Raw genomic sequence first — 26029 nt, 5'->3', positions numbered from 1 at the left:
AGCGAAGGAAGGGCAGTGTCTTCAGAGGGAAAGAGACAGGAAGAGGCTGAAAGCGAGCCAACAGCTCCACAGGGACAGCAAGGGTTAAGTTCTGGATCAGAGACTGGCGAGAGATTTAGATGGCTCTTGCAAGGCGCTGGACAAGAGGAGACTTGAAAGGTGGGATAAATTCCCGCATTTTGTGAGGTGTTGGGCATAAGAAGATACCTCTACCAGTGCCTGAACTGAGTGACTCTGATGAATGATAATGAACTCTTGATGACCATTGTAAATATTACAGATAGGTAGCCGTGTTGGTCTGCCATAGTCAAAATAAAAAAATTCCTTCCAGTAGCACCTTAAAGACCAACTAAGTTAGTTCTTGGTATGAGCTTTCGTGTATCTGAAGAAGTGTGCATGCACACGAAAGCTCATACCAAGAACTAACTTAGTTGGTCTTTAAGGTGCTACTGGAAGGAATTTTTTTATTGTAAATATTGTAAATAAAGACCATTACAGTGGTACCTTGGGTTAAGAACTTAATTCGTTCTGGAGGTCCCTTCTTAACCTGAAACTGTTCTTAACCTGAAGCACCACTTTAGCTAATGGGGCCTCCCGCTGCTGCTGCTGCGCAGCCACCACGCAATTTCTGTTCTCATCCTGAAGCAAAGTTCTTAACCTTGAGGTACTATTTCTGGGTTAGCAGAGTCTGTAACCTGAAGCGTATGTAACCCGAGGTACCACTGTAAAACGCCAGAAGTCTCTGGAGAGGATTGTTTGTGAGGAGAGGTACGCGTCGCCCTGACTCCCTGGGTGGATCACCGTGACGCCCCTGGCAGCTTAGCCAAGTTGTGGTTAAGGAGGAGACCATCTCAGGTTTGGAAGACACGCTAAGCCAAACTTTGGGTTAGCTGCCATGTTTCACCCACCTGAAAAGCATGGGGAGAAGCAAAGTGAATTCTGCCTCCTCTTCAGAGGCCAGCCAATTCACACATATGCACTAAGCCATGGTTTGGCTTAGAGTGGTGGGCAAACACTAAATAGAAATTAGATATAAGTATGGTGGGTGAACTAGCAAGTTGGTAATTGTGTGCTTTAAAAAATTGCGAAGCTTTAAAATAATGTGTTCTGTGTGCTTCTTACCTTGTTTTCTTAATGCTGGTCATAATAATAAAGATTTGATCTGAAGCTTTAAAATATTATTTAAACTTGCACATGAAGAAGAAATTGTCAAGAAATCTAAATGACTTGTTTCATGTCTCTCTTTATTCACTACACAGGGCACTATCCAAAGTTAGTCTTCCATTTTGAGCTCAAGAGGAACATTCTGTATTTTATCCTTGAAACATATGTACCATCCAGCTTGCTGGTTGTCCTCTCCTGGGTGTCATTCTGGATAAGCCAGTCCTCAGTGCCAGCCAGAATCTGCATAGGTGAGCTACAATAATAAAACACAGATGCACTGCCCACCCCATGCCTAGGTCATGGTGTTTTAACATGGAGGAAGCTGCTGCATTTTTGTTCCTCCACCACCTATGTAATGCAGTAAACCTTGCACCATGGGATCTGTGTTCCAGCTCCTCTGTACATTAACCAGACAAGTCCTAGAAACTGGGAAGGGCAGATGCAGTGAGCCTAAGGAGCCTCATGTTACTCAGCCAGTGCGAGAATGAACTTCTAGAGTTCTGCAAGTGTAACAAGTGAAACAGCGGAAGCATTGGTTCTGTTAGGTGTTTTATTCTTGGGTAAAAGTAACATGTGTGGAAGAGTGGCTCCACCACTACTGTTCCCACCACCCTCCATGAGCTGGAAGAAGGACCACTGCAGAGAGGAGCCTGCTGTTCTTGTGTAAGCTCCTCATGCTATTTAGAAACCTGAAAAAGCAAGGCTTTGTATCATTAGAATGCAAGAAGAACCCACCAGTAGTCCATTGAGTTCAGCATCCTGTGGACAGGCTGCAACCTGGAGTCAAGCTCAAGAGCACTCACCCCTCCTGTGGTTTCCCTCAGCTGGTACTCAAACTCATACTGCCACTGTGTAGGTGTAGGTAAACCATACCCATTAGGATCAGCAGCCATCTATACAGCCTTATCTTCCATGAATTTGTCTAATCCTCTTTGCAAGCCATCCAAGTTGGTGGCCATCACTGCCTATAACATGTGGGGGATATTACTCCAACTCATGGGGGGCTGTGGGGACAGTGTTGGGGGAAGGGAGAGCTTGCATGCACAGCCTCCCTCCCTCACTGCAGGCTGATTTTACCCAGAAGTAGACTGCTTGTGTGGGGCTATTGTGGTGCACGTATCTCCTATGCATTCTGCAATGCTCACTTCATGGGGATGCAGGACTTCAGTGTCCCTCTTCCTGCATTCAGTACAAGTGAGCTAGCCCTGTCCACTGGGTACCAATGCCCTAGCTACTGACCAACCTCACCAAGTCCCCAAGCTGACACATGATCTGCATCAGTATGAAGGTCACCGCATGGGCAGATGAAGCATTCCTTTCGCCTTGGAGGGAGCTCTGCATGTCCTTATGTACATAGCTCCCTTTCAAACTGGTAATGATCAGATGTGGCTCATGCACTGGTGGGAAAGGTGGCAACAACAAAATATGGAAATAGACCGAGTTAGGGCTGTCTAAGAGCATCGACTCTTAATTCACATTGGCTCTCCAGGATCAGAGAGAGAGAGAGAGAGATTTTACAGCCACCTGCTATCAAAGATTCTTTAACCAGAGAATTCAAGGGTTGAACTTGGGGCTTCCTACATGGAAAAACATGTGCTCACCAAGCCTGTCTACATGTTATGGTGGCTCATGTGAAAAGAAGTGCGGTATAGTGGTCAGTGTCAGACTAGGACTTCGGAGAGCAGGGTTCAATCCCCACTTGGCATGAAGCTCACTGGGTGGCTTTGTATTCCCTTTCACCACCAAAATTAATTCACAATGTTATACATCGTTTCTCCAAGACTAACTTAGAGAGTAATTCAGACATCTCTTACCCTCACTTTTTACTTTTTTTTTACTCTGCTTCTTTTTGACCATAATGCAGAACTTTACCGTAAACGTTATCCAAAGTATTATTAACACCTCAAAATTTTCATACGTTAAACATTTTCTGCATTTTCTTCCAAATGAGGTGGGTCAAAATGAGATGACAGAAGACCTCACTGTCAAGTAAATATTGAGCAGTTTCTGCTCAGAGGCAGCAGGAGATGGTGTTGCTGCTAATCATGGAAGATCACCTCTGATTTCTCGTTTTGTTTCTGTAGGTGTTACAACTGTGCTCACCATGACAACTCTTATGATGGGAGCCAGGACATCACTTCCTAATGCTAATTGCTTCATCAAGGCAATTGATGTCTACCTGGGTATTTGCTTTAGTTTTATCTTTGGCGCATTACTGGAGTATGCAGTAGCTCACTTCTGCACCCTTAATCGATCTGGAATGAAGAAACTCACAAAGGTATTTGTTTTGTTTTAATTCCTCCATTTACTGATTTCCATAGCCTCTCTTCAAACCCTCCTGTCCATTGCTTCCTCTGCTATGAAAGCATATCATGATTCCAACTTTTAGCAGCTCTTTACAATATACATTCCCTGCCTGCTGTAGCATGACCAGGTTTCGCCTTGCTTCTGCTATTATTCACTGCAGATTGGTTCCCAATTTCTTTCCGGTCTCAATTCAAAGTGGTGACCATCACTTTGAAATCCTATATGGCTTGGACCCAGCACTTTTAAAAGAATGCTAGGTGAGATCATCAGGGTAAGCTCTGCCCTGTAAACCATCAGCAGTTGGTGGGTATAAAGGACCAATTGCCTTTCAATGCTCAGAAAGACCTTGAAAGATTGTCTTTATTATTAATATTGTCTCATCTCTTGATCAGAGAGATTTTTATGTGCTGCTGCTAATGATAGCTGATGTCTGGTATTAATTTGTGTTATTTATTTATTGCTCATTATTGCATTGAGGCCCTTTCTGTGCCCCCAAAGCGGTGTAAAAATGCTGAAATAAATATATCCCCTATCATGGTCTCATTGTGACTATTGTGTGGTTCAGGAGCACAATGGTCTTGATCCAGCATGAAACAGAATGGTATGGTAGAACAGAGTGTCATTTCAGACTGTGGTGGGACATCACATTTCTGAATGTTTCTTGATGTAAAAAAAAAAAGGTTTTGTAGATGAAAACCAGCACAGCAGGGCTTAGACTCAGGTAGAATATCTCTCCCCAGCTTGTTAGTTTTTGTTTTGCTTTTTACTGGCAGGAAGCTCAGTGCAATGAAAACTGGTATCACCCTTCCTGAACTGCCGTGGTTCATTGTTTTGCACAGGTAGATCAGGTGTTGGCGACAGCAACCTTTGTGTTTGCCACATGGCACCTCCAGGTCTCCTAGTGAATCCTTTGGGGCTTTGTGGGGGATACTTTTCTAAGCGAACTAGCAGACATGGTAGACAAGTGTGTTTACCTGCACACGTCTGGTCTTACAGGTCTTTACTGAGAGAACTACAGTTGACAGGTAACATTGTTGATTGCCCTGTAAAGTTTGAATGGGCCCTGAGAGGTTTGAATATACACTGTTCTGCTACCAGTAAGGACTTTAGCACTGCTATGTGCCACCGCGCAATGTGAAATGCCATTGTGCCTTTATGTTGTGCTTCAGTCATCCAGAGCAAAAGAAGGTAGAAAGGAAAGAAAGAGAAACCTGTATTCAGTCCTACACGAATCCTCAAATGTTCCCAGGAACTGAACTGAGAAATATATTCTAGCTGCTAGCAATTCATTGGCCTGCACCATCCAAAATCTTACAGCGGACAAAAATAAGAATGGGAAAATGTTTGTAAGAAGTGTAGAGCCCTTACCGACAAGTCACATTCCCATACCTGATAAATGTTGTGGCGCTCTCTAGTAGGCAGTACAATATAGAAAATCATGAGAATGGATAACTTCCCACCAAAGCGACCTCTTTTCTCCATCCTGTGGACTGTTGGATTTGAACAAACACATCCATTAATAGACGCAAGAAGCAGCAGCAGATGCCATTTCCAGTAGGTTTCAGCTGTTGTGCAGTTGCTTTCCATAGATCCTGCAACGGATTTTTATATCCTTTTATATTGCCATCTGCTTGCTATTCTCTCCTTAGGAGCAGGAACGGAGAGCAGAGTAAATAGCATTACTATTTAAAAATACGCTCCAAAGTTGAGCTCCCTTTTGATATGCAAGGTTGGTTTTCATAATGTGAAACAGTTTAATTTCCCCCCTTCTCTCTCTCTCAGAGCCCCTCAGCAGTCCTTTAAATGTCCCCTGATACTCTAGATTTTGTATAGCAGATAGGTATTTGTCATTCTATTATAGATTCTCTTTCTTCTCTTCGCTAGGGCAATAGGATAAGTAAACTTGTGCTAGAAACGCGTCTTGTTAAGGTTCCTTAGAGAAGAGCATATTCTAACATACAGACACTAAGCTGATAACTTGCCATGCCAGATGCTGGATTTCACACATGGTTTAGCTTCCTCTTAGGGAACATAAAGGAGCTAAAAGCAATCTGATAAAGCATCAGCCACCTGCAAACAAGTTTCAGAAAAGCGGAAAAGAAAAAAGAATGTGTGTTTAGCATCCTTTCCCGCTGCACAATAAACCTGCTGCTTAATACAATTTTTTATATATAAAAAAATCATTTCAGCATAAAACAACCCAGATACCTCCAACTGAAAAAAGCACTCTAAAAAAGAAAAACAGCCCAGGTAGATGCGTCCATAAAAGTTTATAGATGATCATCTGTACCATTTCTGTTTACAATGAGTGATAAGGAGGTTGCTTCCCTTAGCATTTTGTATTTTTATTTTCTAAGTAACGGCGCCAGTGTCTAAGCAATGTAAACATTATTGTTTATGCCGTAATGGAAAGTCGCAAGTGAAGCTGATCCACTTTAATGTTGAGAAGATTAGTGAATAAAATGCAGAATTAAATAGCCAAGGGCAGATCTGGCCAGATCCAAAACCTAGTTGCCATGACTAAGATGAGATTCCCAGAACATCAAAGGTCATTGTAGATGTGAATTGTTTCCTTCATGTCAAATACAAAGAAAAGACCCCCCCTTTTTTTGATAAAGCACATGTAGATTTGCCTTTTTCATCAATGTGTATGGAGAAGTCCTTGTGGGGAAGGTTCAAACCCAGCTTATTTGTCCTTATCCACTCTACCACTGTGCCCAGAAAACCTGCTGAGCTGAAGTGTAGTTTTTTCCCCTTAAGAAGCCTAAGAAAACATTTAAACACACACAGTGGAATGTTGTCAGGGGACTGCCATCTGAACAGGGAAGGGAGGCAGGGGGGCCATTGGGATACAGAGAGCCTCCGAAACTCCTGAGGAGCAGTTCCTCTTCCAGCGGTGAGAAAAGCCACACCTCCAGTGAGGAAAAGAGGGAAGGGGCCAGCCAAGCGAAGAGAGGGCTTGAGGATGCTGCTAAGAGCCCCAGCACCTCACCTCGCCAGGCTGGCCAGGAGGGAGGGACGCCACTTCCGTTGCCCAGCTTGCACAGAGGGGTGAAAAGCAAGGAGGGGAGGAGACTTGGGGTGCTGAAGTTCATATGTTGGGGGAGAAGCCGGAAGGGGCCACTCCTGGATTCTGCAAGTCACTGAGACGGACATGAACTTGGTAGATCTGCACTGTAAATAGTTTGCACAATAAAATCTGTAAAAGACTCACGAGCAACCACCACAGTATCTGACAAATGTGAATGGTTTTCATTTACTTTCCCCCACAATTATAATCTTTAAGCTTCAAGAGTCTAAAGAGTGAAGAAGAAAAAAATACATATGTAAGAGAATGAATTTGAAGATGACCTAGAAATCATTCTGCCCCAAAACAAATGTCATTCATGTTCCATTCAGCTGGCAAATATGGGCACTAGTTTCAGGTGTAGTTCAGCGCTTGAATTCAGTGAACTTTATTAAACTGAACTAGTTTTGTTCCAAACACTGGTATATCTGTAGCCCTTAGATAAAATGGATTGTTGGCTGATATTTAAAGGATGTGTGTTATGGAACTGATGAACAAGTGGTTTTGTCCAATTGTGATTCTTACCAGGAGGAGGATGACGAGGCTGAAGAGGAGATCAATGGAGTTCTGTCAGCAATTGCCAACAGTTGCAAGGCTGATAAGATTAACAAGGCTGATGCAGACAAGCTCACCAAAACCTCTAGAGGCAGAAAAGAGGAGAAAAGCAAACACAGCCGGTGTCACTCACCAATGGCAGTGATGAAGAGACTCTTCTGTATATTTGACTGCTTTCATGTTAAAAACCCATACCACATAGACAATTATGCCCGGCTTTCCTTCCCATTATCATTTATCATAATAAATGTTTTTTACTGGGTTTATTATTTGTATTTCTAAGCTTTTGAAAACCTCTCATGGAATAGTGTGGCAAGTGTAGCAAAGGGGAACAGGTGCACAGAGTTATGTCAGGGAAAAGATTTTACTCTGCAGGGCATTACAATATCAAAAGAAGACTGTCATTTTATTGAGTAGTTTTTCTGTTGAGTTTCTGGTTAAATTACTGTCCACCTGTTAAGACTACTGTAGTATAAAAATCTATTGCTGGTCATCTGTTAAATGACTGTATTTTTTAAATTGACCTCATTTTTAGCATGCATTTTCCTATTGTTCGTAACATTTACTGAATGGCACAACACTTTTTTAAACTACCTGTAAAGCTTTGTAAAATTGAAATTGGCATAACAGTAGTGTGAGGCTGTGATGATTAATATGTTTGAAAATTAAAACAAAAAGGAAGTGTTATGCTGCCCCCATGCCACCTGGTTAGTTTCAATATCTTATTGCCTTTGGCATTGTCAATAATGCATAGACTTTCAAGGATGTTATGTAACAAAGCTCTATCAGTGCCAATTAAATGTTTTCACAAAACAGTAAAAATCACTATGTTAAAGTTTGAACTTATGAATGCAACCAGCAGAATACAGAATTTCACACTAAATCCTTGTAGAAAACTACTCCAGGTTTCAAGAGACTTATTTTTAATGAATATTTGGAAGAATTCTGTGATGGCTTTTGGCGGAGAAGACACTAAAAATGGATGCCTTTCCCAGATGTAGTCTCCACAAGGCTTAAGCTCGCATCTTTTCTTTACTGGGATTTTAAGTCTGGTGGTCTCAGTCCCCATGCTTGCAGGCCCAGTTCACATGTCAAAGTAAACAATAGTTAACAATTTACCATGGCTGTTTTCCCCTCCACATTAGCAACCAGAGGTAGCAAACTACAATCCCTGGATCATTGTTATATTCAGCTTGGTGGTCACTGTTTGCTTTGCTCAAGGAAACCATGATAGGTAAGCCAAGAACAAGCCTTGGCATATCATCATGGCTTGGAGCAAAAAAACCCAACAACCACTAGGCCAAGACTCAGGACCGCCATACCTCAAGGGCTGCCTCTGTCCATACAGCACTCAAGACACCACCACCATTGTTTTCTGTAACCTTGAAATGCCCACCCTATCAAGTGGAAGAAAACATTAGAATAATTATTGGCACATTTGTTGGGCCCCTTCCTTTCATATACTATTGATGGAGGCAATTGACTGTTCTGTCTTCTTGGTTGGATGTGTGGGTGGCTTTAGATGGGAAAACCTCTCTATTCAGGACAACTCTGGAGGAAGGCTGTTATACAACCTGGCATGTTCTCCAAAACAATTTAGATGGAGCAGTTAACAAAGTAAACATTGTCACAATGTTGCTAGGATTACTAAGAAACTGTTGTTATTTCTCTCTCTCTCTCTCTCTCTCTCTCTCTCTCTCTCTCTCTCTCTCCATACACACATGTATATATTCAGACCATGGCATCTCTTGAACCAGAAATACTTTTCAACATTATTTTAAAAGATATACATTATCAGATCGAGTGATTTAAATTGCAATCCTGTATTTACTTATATGGGAATAAGTTCCATGGAATTCAACGAGACTTATTTACAAGTAGGTTTGAATAGGGTAGCAGTTTTACTGTGCATTGCCTTTATTGATTTTCAAGGGGTTCCCCCCCCCTAATAATAAATATTTGCTTTTTAGATCACCAGTATGTCTTTGGAAGGAAGTTGTAAGCACTACCAACTAAATTCATGCCATGAAATGAAGAGGGTCAAAAATGGGTGCTTTGGTGCATCCTATAATTTTAACTACCTATTATTTTAACTACCATTATATAATTAGCAGTAATAAAGTTTCAGGTAATTAATAGAATTTCACATATTGGCTTTCTATCCTCCTCCAAGAAAGCCAATGGAGGCTGCTGGTAAAATACTTATTTAACCCTAGCATCTTATTGACTCTGGTCCGCAAAATGCTATGATGTATTTGTTCACCTTTTAAGTTTCCTCAAGACTTTGCTGCAACAGGCTTTAAAAACTGTTATTTTAAAAACTTATTATTATATGTATAAATCTACCTTTCCTGCCAGGAGCTCAAGGTGACATAACACTGGTTCTCAACCCTCCATTTTAGTCTTACAATAACCCTGTGAGATAGTATTGTCATCTCAATTCTGCTTGTGCATTTCCAATAACCTGCCTAAAAAAAATCCAGCACTGAGTGTTTTCTTACACACCTTACATTAGTGCAGTACATCACCTGAATTCTAGAAACTTGCAAGAGATCTTGTCAAACAGGGGTGTTAAAGGAATATATAGTTATAGCAGGTTGCCTGGAAAGACCTGCAAAAGAACAAGTTAATAATTTTAAATACTTTTCAGAGTTACTTTTCAGTCCACTCTGTTCCAATCACTTCATACTCAAAATATTACAGCGGATACACTGAATATTCCAGCTGTGTTATTGAGGTAACCGGGTTAATTATTAATATATTTTTTGATAAGCTTAGCACATTGCTATCCCTAAAAAGGCAACACTTGTAGGATTAGCTTAACACCAGGAGACAATTCAAGCCATCTTGTGGGGTTTCCCATGAAGAATGTCTTGCTGTGAACAGCAGAAAATCTGCTTGGCTAATTAAACGGGTTGTTCCATGAATTAATTATTGCAGTATCGTTGGTGAATAATTGAAAGATGATCTCCTTACTGTGCTGCATGGGGATGATATAATAGTTGTGTTCTTATCTGCAAAGAAATGTAAGAATTTGTGTCGCCACTTTTACAAGGAAATCTGATGGATCCAGTATACAGAGGGCTGTTGCATGTGCTAATTTTTCTCCTATGGAGAATGCCTTGTGTGTGAAAAGGCAGTGTCTGCACCATTCCATCTATAGACTGGGCTTCGTACCCAGGGAAAATCATGCATGGCTGCTCATGTTTCAATCACTCTCTTTTTCTGATACCAGTATATGTGTTAGAAAAAGCAATATGTGGCATAATATACTAATCAAAGGAACCAGATTCCTATACATTCACATGTACAGAAGGCATGGCGTACTGACAGGTGGACTACAAATGTACAGTGATCAATGAAGCAGAGCTGTACGTAAAGCCGAAACAAAAAAGAAAAGTTGTTTCTGATGGGCTGTAGTTTATAAATCTTATGTCACAATAAATCTGCTTATTTAAGGTGCCATAATACACTCTATTGCGTTTTGAAGGAAAAATCTATACCAATGAATCTAGATCAACAGCACGATGCGAAAGCACAGGCATACAATCAATATCAGCTGTAGCTTAGGCACATAAAGATAGAGGTGGGCAGAGTGTTGCTATTTTATGGTGACTATAATAAGAAATGTAGCCAGAATGAGATTAGGCTAGAAAAGGTTAAAGGTAAAAGTAAAGGACCCCTGGATGGTTCAGTCCAGTCAAAGGCAACTATGGGGTTGCGGTGCTCATCTCGCTTTTAGGCCGAGGGAGTCGGTGTTTGTCCACAGAAGCTTTCCGGGTCATGTGGCCAGCATGACTAAACCACTTCTGGGACACCGGGATGAATGCCAGAGCGCACGGAAATGCCGTTTGCCTTCCCGCAACAGCAATACCCATTTATCTACTTGCTCTGGTATGCTTTCGAACTGCTAGGCTGGCAGAAGCTGGGACAGAGCAACAGGAGCTCACTCCATTGCAGGGATTCAAACCACCGACCTTCTGGTCAGCAAGCCCAAGAGGCTCAGTGCTTTAGACCACAGATAGGGAAACAGGAGTCAAATGGGAGCCCACATGTACTGCTGGGTGGCAGAAGATTGGGCAGCGTGTTTTTGTCTGAAACAAGCAGAACAAGGGAAGTGTCAAGGAAGTGACAATTTGAACTGTCTTCTGAAATGTGTTGTTGTTTTTTAATAGTCATGTTAATGTTTTTATTCATAAGCTACCCTGACAGCTTTGGCTGAAGAGCAGCTAATAAATAATGTAAACAAACTAAATAAATAAAGTAGAATTTCACATTCAGGACCAGCTTCGGCTGAATTTTCACTGAGGTGGTTAAAAAACTAAATGTATGGGCAGCAACACTTCAGACTCCCAAGTTGTTGAATGTTCCTTCACACATACATGAATCCCTCACATAGAAAATTAGCATGTTAATGAGGGAGGTATTAGACAAGCCTTCTTACTGACAGCTAGTCTTCTAAATAGATTAAAAAAAAATAATGGACAGGCATTCAATGGAACATGACTATTAATCTCAGGGTCTGGGTTCGAGCCCCATGTTGGCCAAAAGATTCCTGCATTGCAAGGAGTTGGACTAGAGGAATCTTGTGGTCCTTTCCAATTCTACAGTTCTATGAATCTATATGAACACATCTCCCCTTGCTGCATTAAGTGGTATAATCCAGTCTCTGGATTACCAGTGCATTGTGAATTGGGTGCCTGTCTGTCCCCCGTCCCCCAATGGCAAGACTTTTGGGGAAAACACACCTAATAAATAATGATGTTTCATCAATATTTGCCTCAAAAAGAAACAACAATTTTCTCTCGAGAGCAGAAGAGGGCACTCTCGGATCAACTGTTGCTATGTAGATGTGGTTTGTTTTCATCCTGGTGTATTACATCCTCGAATGTTTTCTTCTTGCCATGTATTAGATTTAACAAGTTGCCTCCTTTTCATATACTAAACGTTGCGACCTCTCTTTTCAGTCTACATTGTGAGTGAAAGATTTGTTTTGACTGAATTAGTTCCTTATCTGTGCATTGCTGCCAGAGTCCTGAGGAAAACTCGCTTATTTTATACCCACCAATGAATCTGGCTTTGTCATGATCACAACCAATTTGTGTATTTGCTTTTCACAAAGATTCCTTTGTGCTGTTAAGGGTAGGAAGTGAGCAGCACAAGTACTGGAGACAAAGAGGGTTTTGAGGGGACAGGCCTCCCCACCCACAGCAATTAAATTTGCTTTTATGTTTGCACAAGCAACAATAGAAGTTGATTAACATCCATCTAATGATGAAACAGCATAGCATTTTAAAAATAATCCCAGCATAGCAACCTGGAACAAAATCAATATCTGGTATTAAAATATACCGAATCATTAATATTATGTAAAATGATAGCATAGCTAAAGGGGGGATTCATATAGTGCTTGACACTTAATACTAAGGCTAAGCAAATGTGGAAAGTGCTCATTCTGAGTTTTTAATATGCCACAGACTGAAGCTCATCCGCCCATCATTGTTATTGCTTTTGAAAACTTCCATTTTGCTCCAATGTCTTCCCCCAGCTACCTGTTGTTCTACAGCCACAAGATGGTGTTTTATATCCTAGAGATTTTTTGGCTTGATATCTCTCAGAGACCACCGCCTCCCAAGAGCCCTATTACAAATTAGAAGGTCCACAAGGGTAGCCTCTTAAGCAGTGCTTTTTTACTTTTAAAAAAATGTTTCAAGGTACTCTCATTTTCCTACTCATATTAAAATACTGTCCCTCAATGAGACCAAACTTAGATTCACAAAATGTTTAGGGGTATGTGTCCCCCTGCATTCCCCCAGGAAAAAGCGCTGCTCTTAAGTATACCACCTTTAAAAAAACTGCAAGCTAAAACAGTTTACAGAATAATTGTGAGGCTTACCTGTGTGTGCTGACCAGAGTTCTGATGGAAAATGTTGAGCTCTTCCACTGCTTTAATCACTGACACAGTACTGTAAATATTGTTTCACACACCCCAGTCTCTGAATGTTAAGAGACTTCAGCGTTCCCAGCATATATTTTAAGGATTAGTTTCATTGAAATTGAGGATTTTGGCATTTCTGTGATGTGTTTGTTTACACATAAATACAGACTGAGCATAAGGCTAAAGGTATAGATATGCCTTTGCCTTTGCTAATCCAGTTGTTTTGGACTATAAATCCCATGAGCTCTGCTGGCTGGGGTTGATGGGAGTTGTAGTACGAAACATCTGGATCACACTAGATGCTTAATCACTCCACCAAATCCTGGTCCCTATCAGATTTCTAGGGGACCCAGCAAAGCCATGGCTTCTGCCTTTTTCAGACCCCACTTTCAGAGCTTGCCAGTTTATTGCTCTCTTTCACACAGGTAACACCCCCTCCAGCCAGGGGAAGGAAGGGGAAGAAAGGCATGTCCCCTATTTAGTTCATGTGGCAATAAATCACCTGTACTTGGCCACCTATTTAGTTACACAACGGCCCTCCCTGCTGCACAAACAAATTTGCCAGGCTAAGCTAATCAACCTTTATCAGTCTCTTTTCACAAAGAGGTATGGCAAAAATTGATTTATTCTAAGCCCAATCTCATTTCAATGTACAGCATATTAAAATGGCTGCTGCATGGAAAACACACAAGGCTTGCTCATTCCAAATTGGAGATGTCAGCAAAGGTAACAGCTACATGGTGTGAGGGGACGGGGACAACTCAGCTGGGATATAGGTCCAGAAGCAACAACTACAAATGGGAAGCAGGAAGCTCTGTCCGTAAGCAACCAAATCTCACCCTGAACCCCAAAGTCCTCAGCTGTTCCTCCATACAGTTAAATAATTATTCCTCCATGACATTCCTGGCTTTTTCCATCCACAAATACACTGATCAAATGTCCAGCCAATGCCTGTGATTCTCATTCCTTAGCCCCTCACCTAACAAAGCCCTTTTATTCACTGCCTTACTCCTGAGAATAAGGTTCCTTTAAATATATAACTGATCTGGCCAGGCAGCCCATATCCCTAACTTCAGGTATAGTGAGAGGAAGATACTCTGCATATGTTCAACAGCATTTCATTAGCATCCCATATGCAGGCACCGAGAGCTCCACTGCTAATCCTTGACCTTCATTAAGCTCCCAGGAGTTCCTCTGAAATCGTAATGCAACTGAGGTTGTTGTGCTGTTGGCTGCTGTTGGCTGCTTAAAATATATCATTGCCCTCTCAGCAATATTTTAGTTCATGTGGCAACTCCTATTTCTATGGGCAAAGAGTGGCACAAATCATAAACATACTCAACATCTTGCCTTCTTCAAGATTTTACAGCCACGTCATTAACGCTAGGCTTTTCCTGTTTTGCACTCACTGGCATGCTCCGAGCATCTGATATGCCCTTTCTACCCAGAAGGCTCCGCAAGTTTGGCCACTCAGTCATGGGCTGCCTCTTCATTCTATGTCATGCTTTTAAGAATCACACACTTTGGAGCCCTACTGGAACAGCCAGCATGTCTCTTTCCTCTTTGCCAGCTGTTGCTTTGCAGCTGCCGTGCACCATAATCACCCAGATCATCTTTATTTAGTGGAGTCGGACTCCCCTCTAGAGACCTTAAGTTTGCTGCAATGTTCCACAGGAATGAGTTAAGAAAACTGGGGAGAGACAAAAACACTATTCAAGTGGCAAACAGTAAACATTGTTAGGACAAGTGTTATACGGCCAAATCAAATTTGTATATGCAATTTAACCTTCAACTTACACAGCTTCATTTCTCTCCCCAGTGGATGTAAGCATTTTGTTTGCAAGAATATACCAGCGCCAGCCTCTCTCTGCACAATCCTTGAGTAGTGCTTTTTTTGCCTGGTTGGAAAGTTTCCTTGAATTGTGATTATGCCTTTTTCTTTCTTTTCTTTTCTTTGCTTAACTGGCTGGAGAGGTTTAGAAATCTGACTAAATCTGACTTTAGCATTAAAGACTCCCATGAAACCAAAGAGGAAGATGTCTGTTGCATGTCTCTGCACGATGCATTGCTCTCGTGTTGTGAATGTGTCAAAGTTCTTGATATGAATTGCAAAGGGGAATTTTCCTTTCAAGATGTGCAAATCAAAAGGTTTGCAAACCCTTATTAGTGACCATTGAACAACTTAATCCAGTGCTACCTACTCTGAATGATGGTGGGCGGTTACTTCCAGCCCTGATACCTTAGATCCTTTTGATGGGAGAAAGAGTCTGGAGATGCCAGGGCTAAAACCAGGCACATCTGTCTTTGCAGGCAACAACCCTGATCAGAACTGCAGCCTGGAAAGCCTTCCTGACCATGAGGTATTCTCAGGCTCAGGAGTAACCCAGTGTGCTGGTCCCAGGGGGGTTACTGTGTGGTGTGGTCCGTGTCCATTCCGGGGTCGAGGGTGTAGTGCCCATCAAGGGTGTAGATGTCCGTCAAGGCAGAAGTGGGGTCCAAGGCAAGGAGTCAGGCAAGGTCAGGAACTCTGGCAGAATAGCAGGACAGGGTGCAGGCAGGAACAAGTTACCAACAATGTTGCTCCCACAACCTGGGACTGGGGCTGACTGGCTTTTATCTGCCCCAAGGCATAGGGCGGCCCCGGTCCACAGGTGACTCGCCTCTCCTGGCCTGGAGGCGAGCACTCCTCCTGCAGGAACTTAGTTCCCTCCACCTCTCTGCCCTGAGCCTCTGCAACTCAGGAGAGGCTGGAGGGTTACCGGACCCAGAGGCAACCTCCTCTCCCCCTGACGGGGCTGAGAGTGGAGCACCTGCAGGCAATGGGTCCTCCATCACCTCAGGGGCCAGAGCAGACTCAGCTGGTGCCTGCACCTGAGGATCCAGCACAGGTGAGGACCCTTCAGGCTCAGGCCCCAGCCCCGGCTCAGCTGGTTCTGGAGGCAGGGACTCCTGTGCAGGCTGGGATTCCTCAGGTTCAGCCTCTGAGTCTGAATCCCAGGCCATCACACCCAGCCAATGGGCCCTCCTAGACAAGGGGGTAGCGACATAGCTAGCCGCTCGGATGCCGGGTACGGTGCGTGCATCCTGCAGCCAGGGCTGGGGCTAGCTGCTCCTGGGGGTGGAGCACACTGTGTGGAGCCTCTCTGCCGCCTCTCCCTGAGCTGTAGGATGGCCGAGGGAGAGGTGGAGGGCAGACGCAGGTCTCACGCTGCCATTTCAGGCAGTGCAGAGCCTGCAGGTTCCCAAGTCACCACGTCACCCCCAGGAGAGACACGTGGCTCGGGCACATTGGAGACCCTGTGGTGTGGCGCCCAGTGCCAGCCATGTTTCATTATGTTTGTTGACTGAACTAAAAAGTTTTGTGAGCCCAATTTTTTTAAAAAAACGTTTTTTAAAAACTCATATTTTTGTCATTTTGTCACCCCCCTCAGTGACGACACCTGGGGTGGACTGCATCCCCCGCACCCTCTTCCTCTGCCCCTGCAAGGGGGCTCCCTCCTCTTTAAGCTAGGACCTTGAAATGGTAGCAAGGTCTTCCTGGTTCTAGTGTGGACCTCAGGGCTGACTCCTGGCCTTGACTCAGCCTTTATAGAGACCAGGGACTGAGCTGAACTGATATATATGTGGCAAATGTGCTCTACCAGCCGTGGAATATGGTTCCTCCCCAAATGTATGCTTGGTCTGGTCTCTGAGTACATCATTCATTGTTTCCCAGCGTTACCTTGGAAATCCAGCCAGCCTAGTTTCTCAAAGGATTATAATAATTTTAGTCATCATATCTATTGTGTTATGCCTCGAAGAAATCTGGCAGAAGCATAATGAGAAGCCCGCAAAATGCCATTTATGTGCTGCCATTTTCTAATTAATAGAGAAGCTGCAATGTTGCCTGTGAGGACCCTTCAGGCTCAGGCCCCAGCCCCGGCTCAGCTGGTTCTGGAGGCAGGGACTCCTGTGCATCAGAGGTGCACAGCATCAGAGGTGAAGTGAATGAATTTTCCTGTAACAATTCTTCACAGATTAGCGAGTAGAAATAGCCAAATGAAGGAGGCTAGCTTTAATTGGCTGTTTGTTATGCTTCCTTTATTATGGCTTTGCTAGAGGTTTAAACAGCCCTTATCTAAGTTAACAGTTTTAATTTTTGCCCATTCACTAAACTCTGTGTGTATTTTGGTTGGGTTTTTGTAATTATGTGATACAGTAATTCTTTATTCAATATTCACACCATGGAGGACTAAAATGCACGAGCCATTGTTTAACCCACTTTTTGAAATGTCCCCAATATTGCCAGTTGTGTTCTAAGCTGGCTCTCTTCCATGCCTTTGACAGCTGCCTATCATGAAGAATCTAAACAGATTTAGGTTTTTCACATCATGGGGATGGTTGCTGGAGTCTGCCTAGAGCCGACATCCTCCACTCTGGCTGCTCTTCTGAAATGTAAGTATGTCTAGGCAGGTTACGATTACTTGGCAGATACTTGGATATTCTTTCCATTTCAAGATTGTGCTCTGGTGTGGAAAATAGGTTCTAGGGTTCAGTTGTTTATCTGAGGGGGGAAAATTACCAATTAACCAGTTTGTCTGCCATGTAGGCCTTCTTGCCTTTCTTTCAAAAAAATCCCAGGTCCAATCCTTGTCATCCCCAGGTAGGGCTGTGGAAGGCTCTTGTCTGAAGCCCAGAAGAACCACTGCCAACTACTGTAGACAATATTGAGCTAGATGCACCAAATGTCTTCCTAGGCATAGAGCAGATTCCTAGGATGCATTGCAGGGAATGGTACTAGATAACCCTTGTGGTCCTTTCCAACTCTACAATCCCATGATCCTGTGAGGTGGTGGAATGCCTCCTTCTAGTAGTATGAAGATTATATTGAAGCAGGGATTCAAGCAATATTTGTTTTTGTTTTTAAAGTAATTTTTTACTTTACTACAACCCATGATGGGGAATCCATCCCAGGGTGACAGGAAGCATGGGATCTCTGACTTCAAAGGTTGAACCTCAGAGAAGGAGATGCACTGTCGGATCCCTTCTCCACACCACTTTCCAACATCATATGGGCAGGAGAAAAAGCTTTGATCTGAAGGATCTAATGCATGGGTAGGCAAACTAAGGCCTGGGGGCTGGATCCGGCCCAATTGCCTTCTAAATCTGGCCTGCAGACAGTCTGGGAATCAGCGTGTTTTTACATGATTAGAATATGTGCTTTTATTTAAAATGCATCTCTGGGTTATTTGTGGGTCATATTTTTTTCAAAATATAGTCCGGCCCCCCACATGGTTTGAGGGACAGTGGACCGCCCCCCTGCTGAAAACGTTTGCTGGTGCCTGATCTAATGCCTTCCCAGTCGCCCAAACACACCCTCAAACCAGAGAGCAAACCACACCAACCCTGGAGCTCGTTAAATTTATTCCTATTTATTTCCTTCCTATTCTTCCCACATTCCTGGAAAAATGTGGAAAAGGACTCCCCCCCCCCACACACTTCTGCCCTGCAGGTGAAAGCTTGGAAGGATGCTAGATGTGGTTGTTGGACCACCTTCGAATCTCCCCCCAGCTCCCTCGGCTTCAGATTACATTCTTATGAATGAATTCTACTCCAGTGTAGTCTAGTCTACTTTCCCTACTTTTGTCCCACCCTTCATCACATCAACACGATCCCACAGTAGTTTCCAACAATGCCCAAAATGCAATATGACATAAAATACAACCATGAGTAGAAACAGCCCAATTCATAAAACAAACAATTGTGCAACAGCAGGAGAACAATAAAACTAAAAGCTTGCTCTGTTATTCAAAGTGCCTGGATGAATAATATTATTTTTGCTTGCCAGCAGAATCTCATCAGAATCTTCTCCAGCTGACCTTCCAGTGGAAGGGCATTCCAGAGTCAGAGAGCCACCACAAAGAAGGCCCTCTCATTCCTCACTATAAGATTGTGCCTGTTAGAGACTAGTGTCTTTCCTCAATGGCACCTGAGCTGCTTCTTGTTGTGTTCCTACTAATGGCTGGGGAACTTATTTTTCATAATGTCTGTAATAGTAAAAATAGTAACAAAATGACTTGTCATCTAGAGCTGGATTTTGACACACTCCCTCTTCTTTTATTTATACAAGAGATATAACATAGTTCAGAATATAGCGGCTGTTCCTTATGATCTCCGGGAGTGTTGTTGAAGATATCAAGAGAATAAGGTTGAACTCACAAAGTTAAGGGAAATGGGGGATGATGCGAAAAGAGAAAAGATTAAAAACTAAAGAACAAGGGAAAACACACCAAAACTTCTGGGGTCAAGAACTTTATTTTATTTATTTATGTTCCAGCTGTTTTATTATGTTTCCCTGGCAGGCATCCCACAGTGCTGAGAATTTGGGGGGAGAAGGTTGACAGAATGATGGTGCAGTGGGGACTTCAGTCTTATTGATTTATACCATTACAGTTGGGTACGTTCCTTGGTTAATGGATCATGCATTTTTAAAATGACATCTTTCCCTCTGAATTTCAATGGCTGGTTTGGGATCGGATACGTTTAAAGGGGAAAAGTGTGTAAGGAACGTCAAAGAGAGTGCACAGGCAAGGAATGAAAACAGCCTACTTTCCCAGTCTGGATAGAATAACTGTACAGCAGTGTTGCCAACCTAGAATCTAACAATGCTTTTCTGCCAAGTCTGTGAAGCCAAGAAAGTACCATTCTAGGCTTCGCAAAGTACTAGGAGAAGTAAAAGAATATTTATTCCTTGGGAATTCTCTTTTTCTGTAGTGTTTTCATACATCACCCCCCCCCCCCCAGTTAAAATTGGTGGCTGTATATTCTGGATACCTGGTCGACTTTATTGCCAATGGGTTGTTTAATTTATGTATATTAGCATTTTTACACCACTCCCATAGTGGTACTCAAGTTTATATGCTGGTTTAAAATGTACAATAAAATAGTACTAAAATAGGTCCAGACAATCAATTTCACCTGATGCAGCTATGAGAATATGGGTACAGAAACATATGTTCATTTCTAGCTGAAGGAGAGATGGTCACTGCAAACATGCTGGTTTATCTACCAGGGCTCTGTTGGCAAAGCCCCAGTCAGAAAACTGGTGAGAGTGCTGGCTCAGTGTTTCTAAAACTGTGAGGTGACTAGGAATGGCCCCTTCCCATTCCCCTGACTGTTACTGAATATCTGACTTGGTCTGTATACATGTTCATGTAACTAGATTATGTAATTGTGGCGATCACACAGGGTCCCTGGATGTTTGATGGTCTATTGATCCCTGTGCCACCACTGTGCTCGCTTCCCCGCTGCCACAAACCCATTTCTTTTGGGTACACACTGAGTCCAGACAGTTGTTAACATTAAACCAAATAAACAAGTTTATTTTATAAGCATGAACAAGTTTATGGTTTCAGATAATTTTTCTTGTCAGTTTCTTAACCTTAGTTTCTTTACCGGCCTATACCTTCCTATTATCTTCTGACTGATTATCCCAACTGTTTAACTGACTCCTCTTAACAGATTCTCCTACTCTTTCACATCAAACTAGCCCAACCCACAGATTTATCCTCCCTCTCTCTTCTCTAACTCCAGACTCAACTCCTCCCCTTGGGTTCCTATTGGTTAATCATTTTACACTTAGTTAACCCTTCCCTTATGAACCAGTATGATGTCACACACCTAGGAGGGCAAATGCCACAGTAATATTGACATTTATTGAACCCGGGTTTGTACAAACTCAATCCGCTACACCACATTGGGCTTCTCTTTCTGGGTAGAGTCATGAACTGTATTACCCCTCACAATGAACCTGTGGTCTGGTTTCAAAACACACTGTTGTTTCTGTTTAGGAGCACACAAACTTTTACTGTGAAAGGACACTGACACTTACTGCCCAGAATATAATCCTGAACGCACACACACACACACACACACACACACACACACACACACACCTCAACCACCCCTCTTGCTGCCACCAAAGATTTACATGCCTGGTCCATTTTGAATTTACTTCCCAAATGCACCATTTAACACAAAGTGTACCCACGGGAAACTTCCCCAACCTACTCTTTATTGCTTTTTAATTCCTTCTGTGCACAAACGCATAGATCATGATACTGAGCGAACCGTTGCAGGCATCCAACTGGTTCAGAAACACTTCCCCTGTGTCTTTCTTTTAACTGGCTTTATTTCTAGCCAAAGAGATATTAGTCAACTTACTTACATCCTGAAATGATTTCTCTTCCTTCCCTCTGTGCTAAAAAAAAATAACATAACATAATGATTTATAGTATTCTTACTGTAGAACACCCCATAGCATGGTCTTCTTCTAAAGAAATGATGTGTTTGTCTTCAAATGGTAATTTGCTTGGGAAATTAAGACTGGGGTGTGTGTGTATTTTGCTAGTGCTGTTGACGGACGCTGGGCATCTCACACTCGGGTTAGATATGCATGTCTAACCGATGCCAATGCATCAGTTTTCCAGCAGTTAGAGAAGCATATGCTGCTTTTCTCTTGCTATATCAATTCCATGCTTAAATACGTTCAGACTAGCAGGTTTCTCAAGGATGCAACACTTCAATTAACTTGTTGGGGGCAAGCTTATGGGATTTCCAAATGCTGAGCAATAATGCAGTGACATTTGCAGCAGGGCTGGGACATCCCAAACAGCCTACTTCAAACGGTTATGGAGGCATGTTTCAAAAACATTACTCCCATGGCACCATGCTGTACAGAACATGTGCAGGCTTAATAAATTGGTGGGTGTTTCTGGGCTTAAGAGCAAATATTTAATCGCAGTCTGTTCTAGCACTCTGTGATTCAGTATGGACTGATAAGAGAGCATAGGCACATCATTTTTTACAGTTCTGAGTAATCTGTAGCTCTGAATGACATCTCTTATAACATCAATATTGCACAGTCCATTGTCTCATTAGCTGGCAGTGGTCTACAGGTGGAGTCCTAGCCATAATTTTGTTGCCATGCTCTATTGTGCATAATCAATTCTTTCACAGCCTTTTGATGAGCATCATTGGTTCCTCTAAAAGTAAAAGCAACAGAACCAAATAAATGACTGCCTTAATATTGGCTGACAGCAGGTATGAGATATGATGAGTCAACTACACTCAGAACTGTAGGCATATTATGCAAGGGTTCTGTACAGAACGTCATAGCCACCCACCTACTGACTCATCACAGGAAGATCATTGGTCCATGCTAGGACTGAATGTATATAAAATGTCAACAGATATCATGCAGACCTCATAAAAAACAAAGGATTAAATCCTAATTTATGATAAGGAAGTTAATGGAAGGGAAGTTTCCTTTCTCCACTTCCTGCAGCTACCTGAGGCCCTCACCAAAAGCCTCTCTAAAAGACAAGAAACCTTCTCAACAATGTGGGATGAGTCAGAGTGGGGTGGGGGGCTGTTAGGGACATGGGCTGTTGCATAAAATCATACTTGAATCCTAAGAAAGTTCATGTGAAGAAGAAATCCCACCCCACCCACAGCAGCCTACCACCCCCATTCCAACATGTTTATTTTTTTTTTTAAATATTTTTATTGGGTTTTCACAATTTATATAGACAAAAACAAAACACATAACACCAAAACAAACATAAAAAAAAAACAACAGACATGAATAGTTCCCGAAAATCTTATTTTCTAACCCTGGTCCTTGACTTCCCCCCACCCCCTCCCTTGCATCCCTATTCCCAGGTTTATGTCAGCAAGTTGGCATTTCTTCCATCTCAATATTAGTCCTTTTATAAAAACAAAAATAAAATTTTCCCTAAGTTGGACCCCAATTCTCTTCCCTCGATTTCTCATTTTTCCTTGAATAGTTTTCTTATTACTAATCCCCCTGGTCTTGAGTGTTGTTTAAATTTATACTTCCCTCCCTCCCATCCCCGTTTTGCGTCCTTTCCCAAGACATGTCCAAAGTAACAGTTTTTAGCCTGGGTTCCGCACATCAGAGGCTCTCAAATCTCTTTCAGTCCCTCTCCGCCAGTTTTGTTGGTAGTCCTTTTTGTCTGGCATCAAGTCTCGAAAGATTCCCTTAACAATCACTCCAATCAGTCCATAGTCTCTTCCCATATTTAAAAGCATCTGCTGAGGAATTTCCACAAGGCCTAAGTCTTGGTGATAGTCAAAGTCAAAGTCTATGTGGAGGCCCCAATTGTACTTCTTTATTTCAAATTCCTGAATTCCATAACCTCCCAGGGCCTCCACTTTCGTCTTCTGTATCTTTCGTAGGCTTAAACTGAATTTAATCCAATAGTCTCCTTGCTTGTATTCTCTTGATGCCAGCTTCTGGTTAGTATTTTCCCACATAACTTGTTCTCTTTCGTGTTTTGTCTTCTCCTCTTCTTTGTTTATTATTTCGGATTCAGCTGTGGGTTCTTTCTCACTCAGGTCCTCATTACATTCAGCAGAACTACTTGTTTCCAAATCCAAGGTCATCAATTGTTTACTCATAGCTGTAGTCTGCTCCTGTAAGGCTCCCACCAGTGAGAACATCCTTTCGATTTCGCTCAGTATCTTTCCACCCACAGCCATTGTAATTCCACAGAATTCCCCCTAGAGGGAATCTGGTTACTAAGTGATCTTTTCTCCAACAATCCTCTGTCCTGTTATTGTTTCTTTGTTTCCCACAGTTTTAGTTCAATTGTAACTCCTTTTAATCCGGAGAGGTCTTAAATAGCAATTTTTTCACTATTAACAGTCCATTTGACAGCTTTGACAGCTGTCAAATTCTGCTCCTCTATACAGGCTCCAAAGCAGATCGCTCCCGGGCCCGGGAGGGAGGGTTGTTTACCACAAAACAAAGACTCTTCCAACACTCCACTCTCCTGCTCAAATTTGCCTTTCCAAATCTTGGAAGTTACTGTCTTTTTAGAACTCACCCTTTACAGGGTAGGCGCTCCAGCTTAGCTCTTATGTCCTTGCTCTGAATCGTCTGCAAGGGGGGGGGGTGGGGACTTCCTTTTGGCACACCCCCCCGGTCGTCTCGAATTCAGAAAGTAGAAGATTTTTTAAAGTTCAGTTCCAAATTACTCACGGGTTCTTTTTCCAGTCCAAATTTCAAGGAAGGAAGTCAGCGCTCTCCAGTTATGGCTCGCGGCTTCGCTCAGCGGCGGTAGCGATCGACTCTCAGTGCCGCGCCGTCCCCCGTATCCCCTCCGTAGCCTTTAAAAAGGCTCATTGCGAATCAGGGGGGGCGCTTAAGGCACCCGCCGAGTCTTCAGTCCGCAGGCTTCCGCGCCTGCGGTTTTTAAGGGTCCCCGTGTCGCCGGCACGGCAAAGACCCATCCACCGCTGAGCCGATTCCCTCCGGAGCTCGGAGGGAATCCGCCATTCCCAGATCGCGCCAACCCGGAAGTCCCCATTCCAACATGTTTAGGACAGCCCTTCAAACTCTTGAAGGATGCCTTTCAGGAGGAAGAAGGAAACATCTCTTCTCATTTTGGACAAACTGTGGTCCGAAAAGACCAGGATCACAGCCTTGAATCTGGTGCATGAGGATGACAGGGAGCCAGCCAGCAATGAATCACGTGGAGTAAGTGAAGTGGACTAACTCTTTACTAGTAGAAACAAAACCTGCTGGGGGGGGGGCAGGCGTAGTGAGCACATCAGCTCTTCTCAGTAGGTCTTGCCCCTATGAAGCAGCTGTGGAGGCTGAAGGTCTCCACCTCCCATAGCTGCCTAAATCTCCTCCTCCCCTGGGTTCCTCCGAAGCAATCTGAGACTGTGTCTGCGTGCCTGTCTTTGCTCCTCCCTCTTCATGTCCTGGGAGACCAGTGAGGAATGAAGCTTGTCACCGCAGGAGGGGGCAACACCCAGGCTTTTTCACCAGCCTGACACATCTCTGCCTCTTGGCTTCTCTCCTCTCCTACTTCCGCCTCCGATTCTGATTCTGGACTACTCTCCACCGCAGGCTCTGCCTGCTCACTAAACCCTGTTACCTCTCGGTTTCCAACACTTCCTTCTCCTAGGCTTCTCCCTCTGACCATTCATCATCACACCACCATTAATCCCTTGGGCTCTGAGCCTTCTTCCTTTCGGGGTTCCCCAGCTGGTGCCTCCCACCATTCCTCTCGGTCCATGAGAGAGGAGCAGCAGTGTGTTATCAGCTGAACACTCATTCCCAGTTTAATAAAATATAGTGTATTAATCCTGCATTGTTCTGTATGAACCAGCCATGTGAGCATTATGCAGCCTCCCCAAGCATCTTGCAGCTTTTAATCACAACAGAGCATGAATTCACACACAAGAGAAATGGCAACTCGAGAAACAGTTACAGATACTTTGGCCTTTTAAAACATTCACTCACATTGGCAGTTGTTTCTTTTAATTACTGAAAGTAGAGTGGTAGCATTGGAAGGCCACTCACCTGAATCTAACATCCCATTGAACTTCAATGTATTGTTAAGGATGTTCAAATTTGTAGAGCTTCAGTCAGAATTTCCAGGTGTATGTTTTTCCATATATATGTATTCATTTTGGCTTCTTTGCACAAATCATATTTGGTGGTGCTTTTTTCCCCCCAGAGCCGAAGTGTTGGATGGTTTATAACAAATATTACCAAGTGATCCTTTGATATTAAGCTGGCTACACAAGTTTTGATCCTTAGGGATATTATATGTTACAAGGCTGCTGTTTCATTTTGATTTTATTGGATTTCTGTAGGAGTTTCTCAAAAGCCTTGAATTATGAATTTATCACTCCAGACTCGCTTTTCATATAGAGAATAATATATATTAAAGTGAAGCAGATGGTCCAGATACTGCTACATCGTGCACTGAGACAAGTACACTAAGGCTTATTTAAAAATGCATGTATTCACAGCAGGAAGGCAGGGAGGAAATAGTTGCCAATTGTTGAATTAATAGTGGCGGCAGGGCAGGGGGGAAGAGGAGACAATAACCTACCCATAATGGAAGCGCAGACCTTTGTGTTTAGTTAACCTCCCTTCTACGCCAACCCTGTGCTTCCCAAAGCGAAGCCAAATATGC

At 43.0% G+C, this 26029-nt stretch overlaps 1 protein-coding gene across 1 annotated transcript in view; it reads left to right on the top strand.

The window, feature by feature from the left end:
* The window catches only part of LOC310708126 (gamma-aminobutyric acid receptor subunit pi-like), a 43562-nt gene extending 34788 nt beyond the window's left edge, over nucleotides 1–8774 (top strand). Inside the window, exons 8-10 of the mRNA XM_083505997.1 lie at nucleotides 1260–1412; nucleotides 3249–3442; nucleotides 7067–8774. Of these exons, the coding sequence (XP_083362123.1) occupies nucleotides 1260–1412; nucleotides 3249–3442; nucleotides 7067–7375 (656 nt within the window). The 3' untranslated portion in view covers nucleotides 7376–8774. The remainder of the gene's footprint in view (nucleotides 1–1259; nucleotides 1413–3248; nucleotides 3443–7066) is intronic.
* The last annotated feature ends 17255 nt before the right edge of the window (nucleotides 8775–26029 follow it).

The sequence above is a fragment of the Podarcis liolepis genome (genome assembly GCF_965112155.1).
Source record: "Podarcis liolepis genome assembly, chromosome: 5".
Taxonomy (NCBI): Eukaryota; Metazoa; Chordata; class Lepidosauria; order Squamata; family Lacertidae; genus Podarcis; species Podarcis liolepis.
This window is presented reverse-complemented; position numbering and strand designations above follow the sequence as displayed.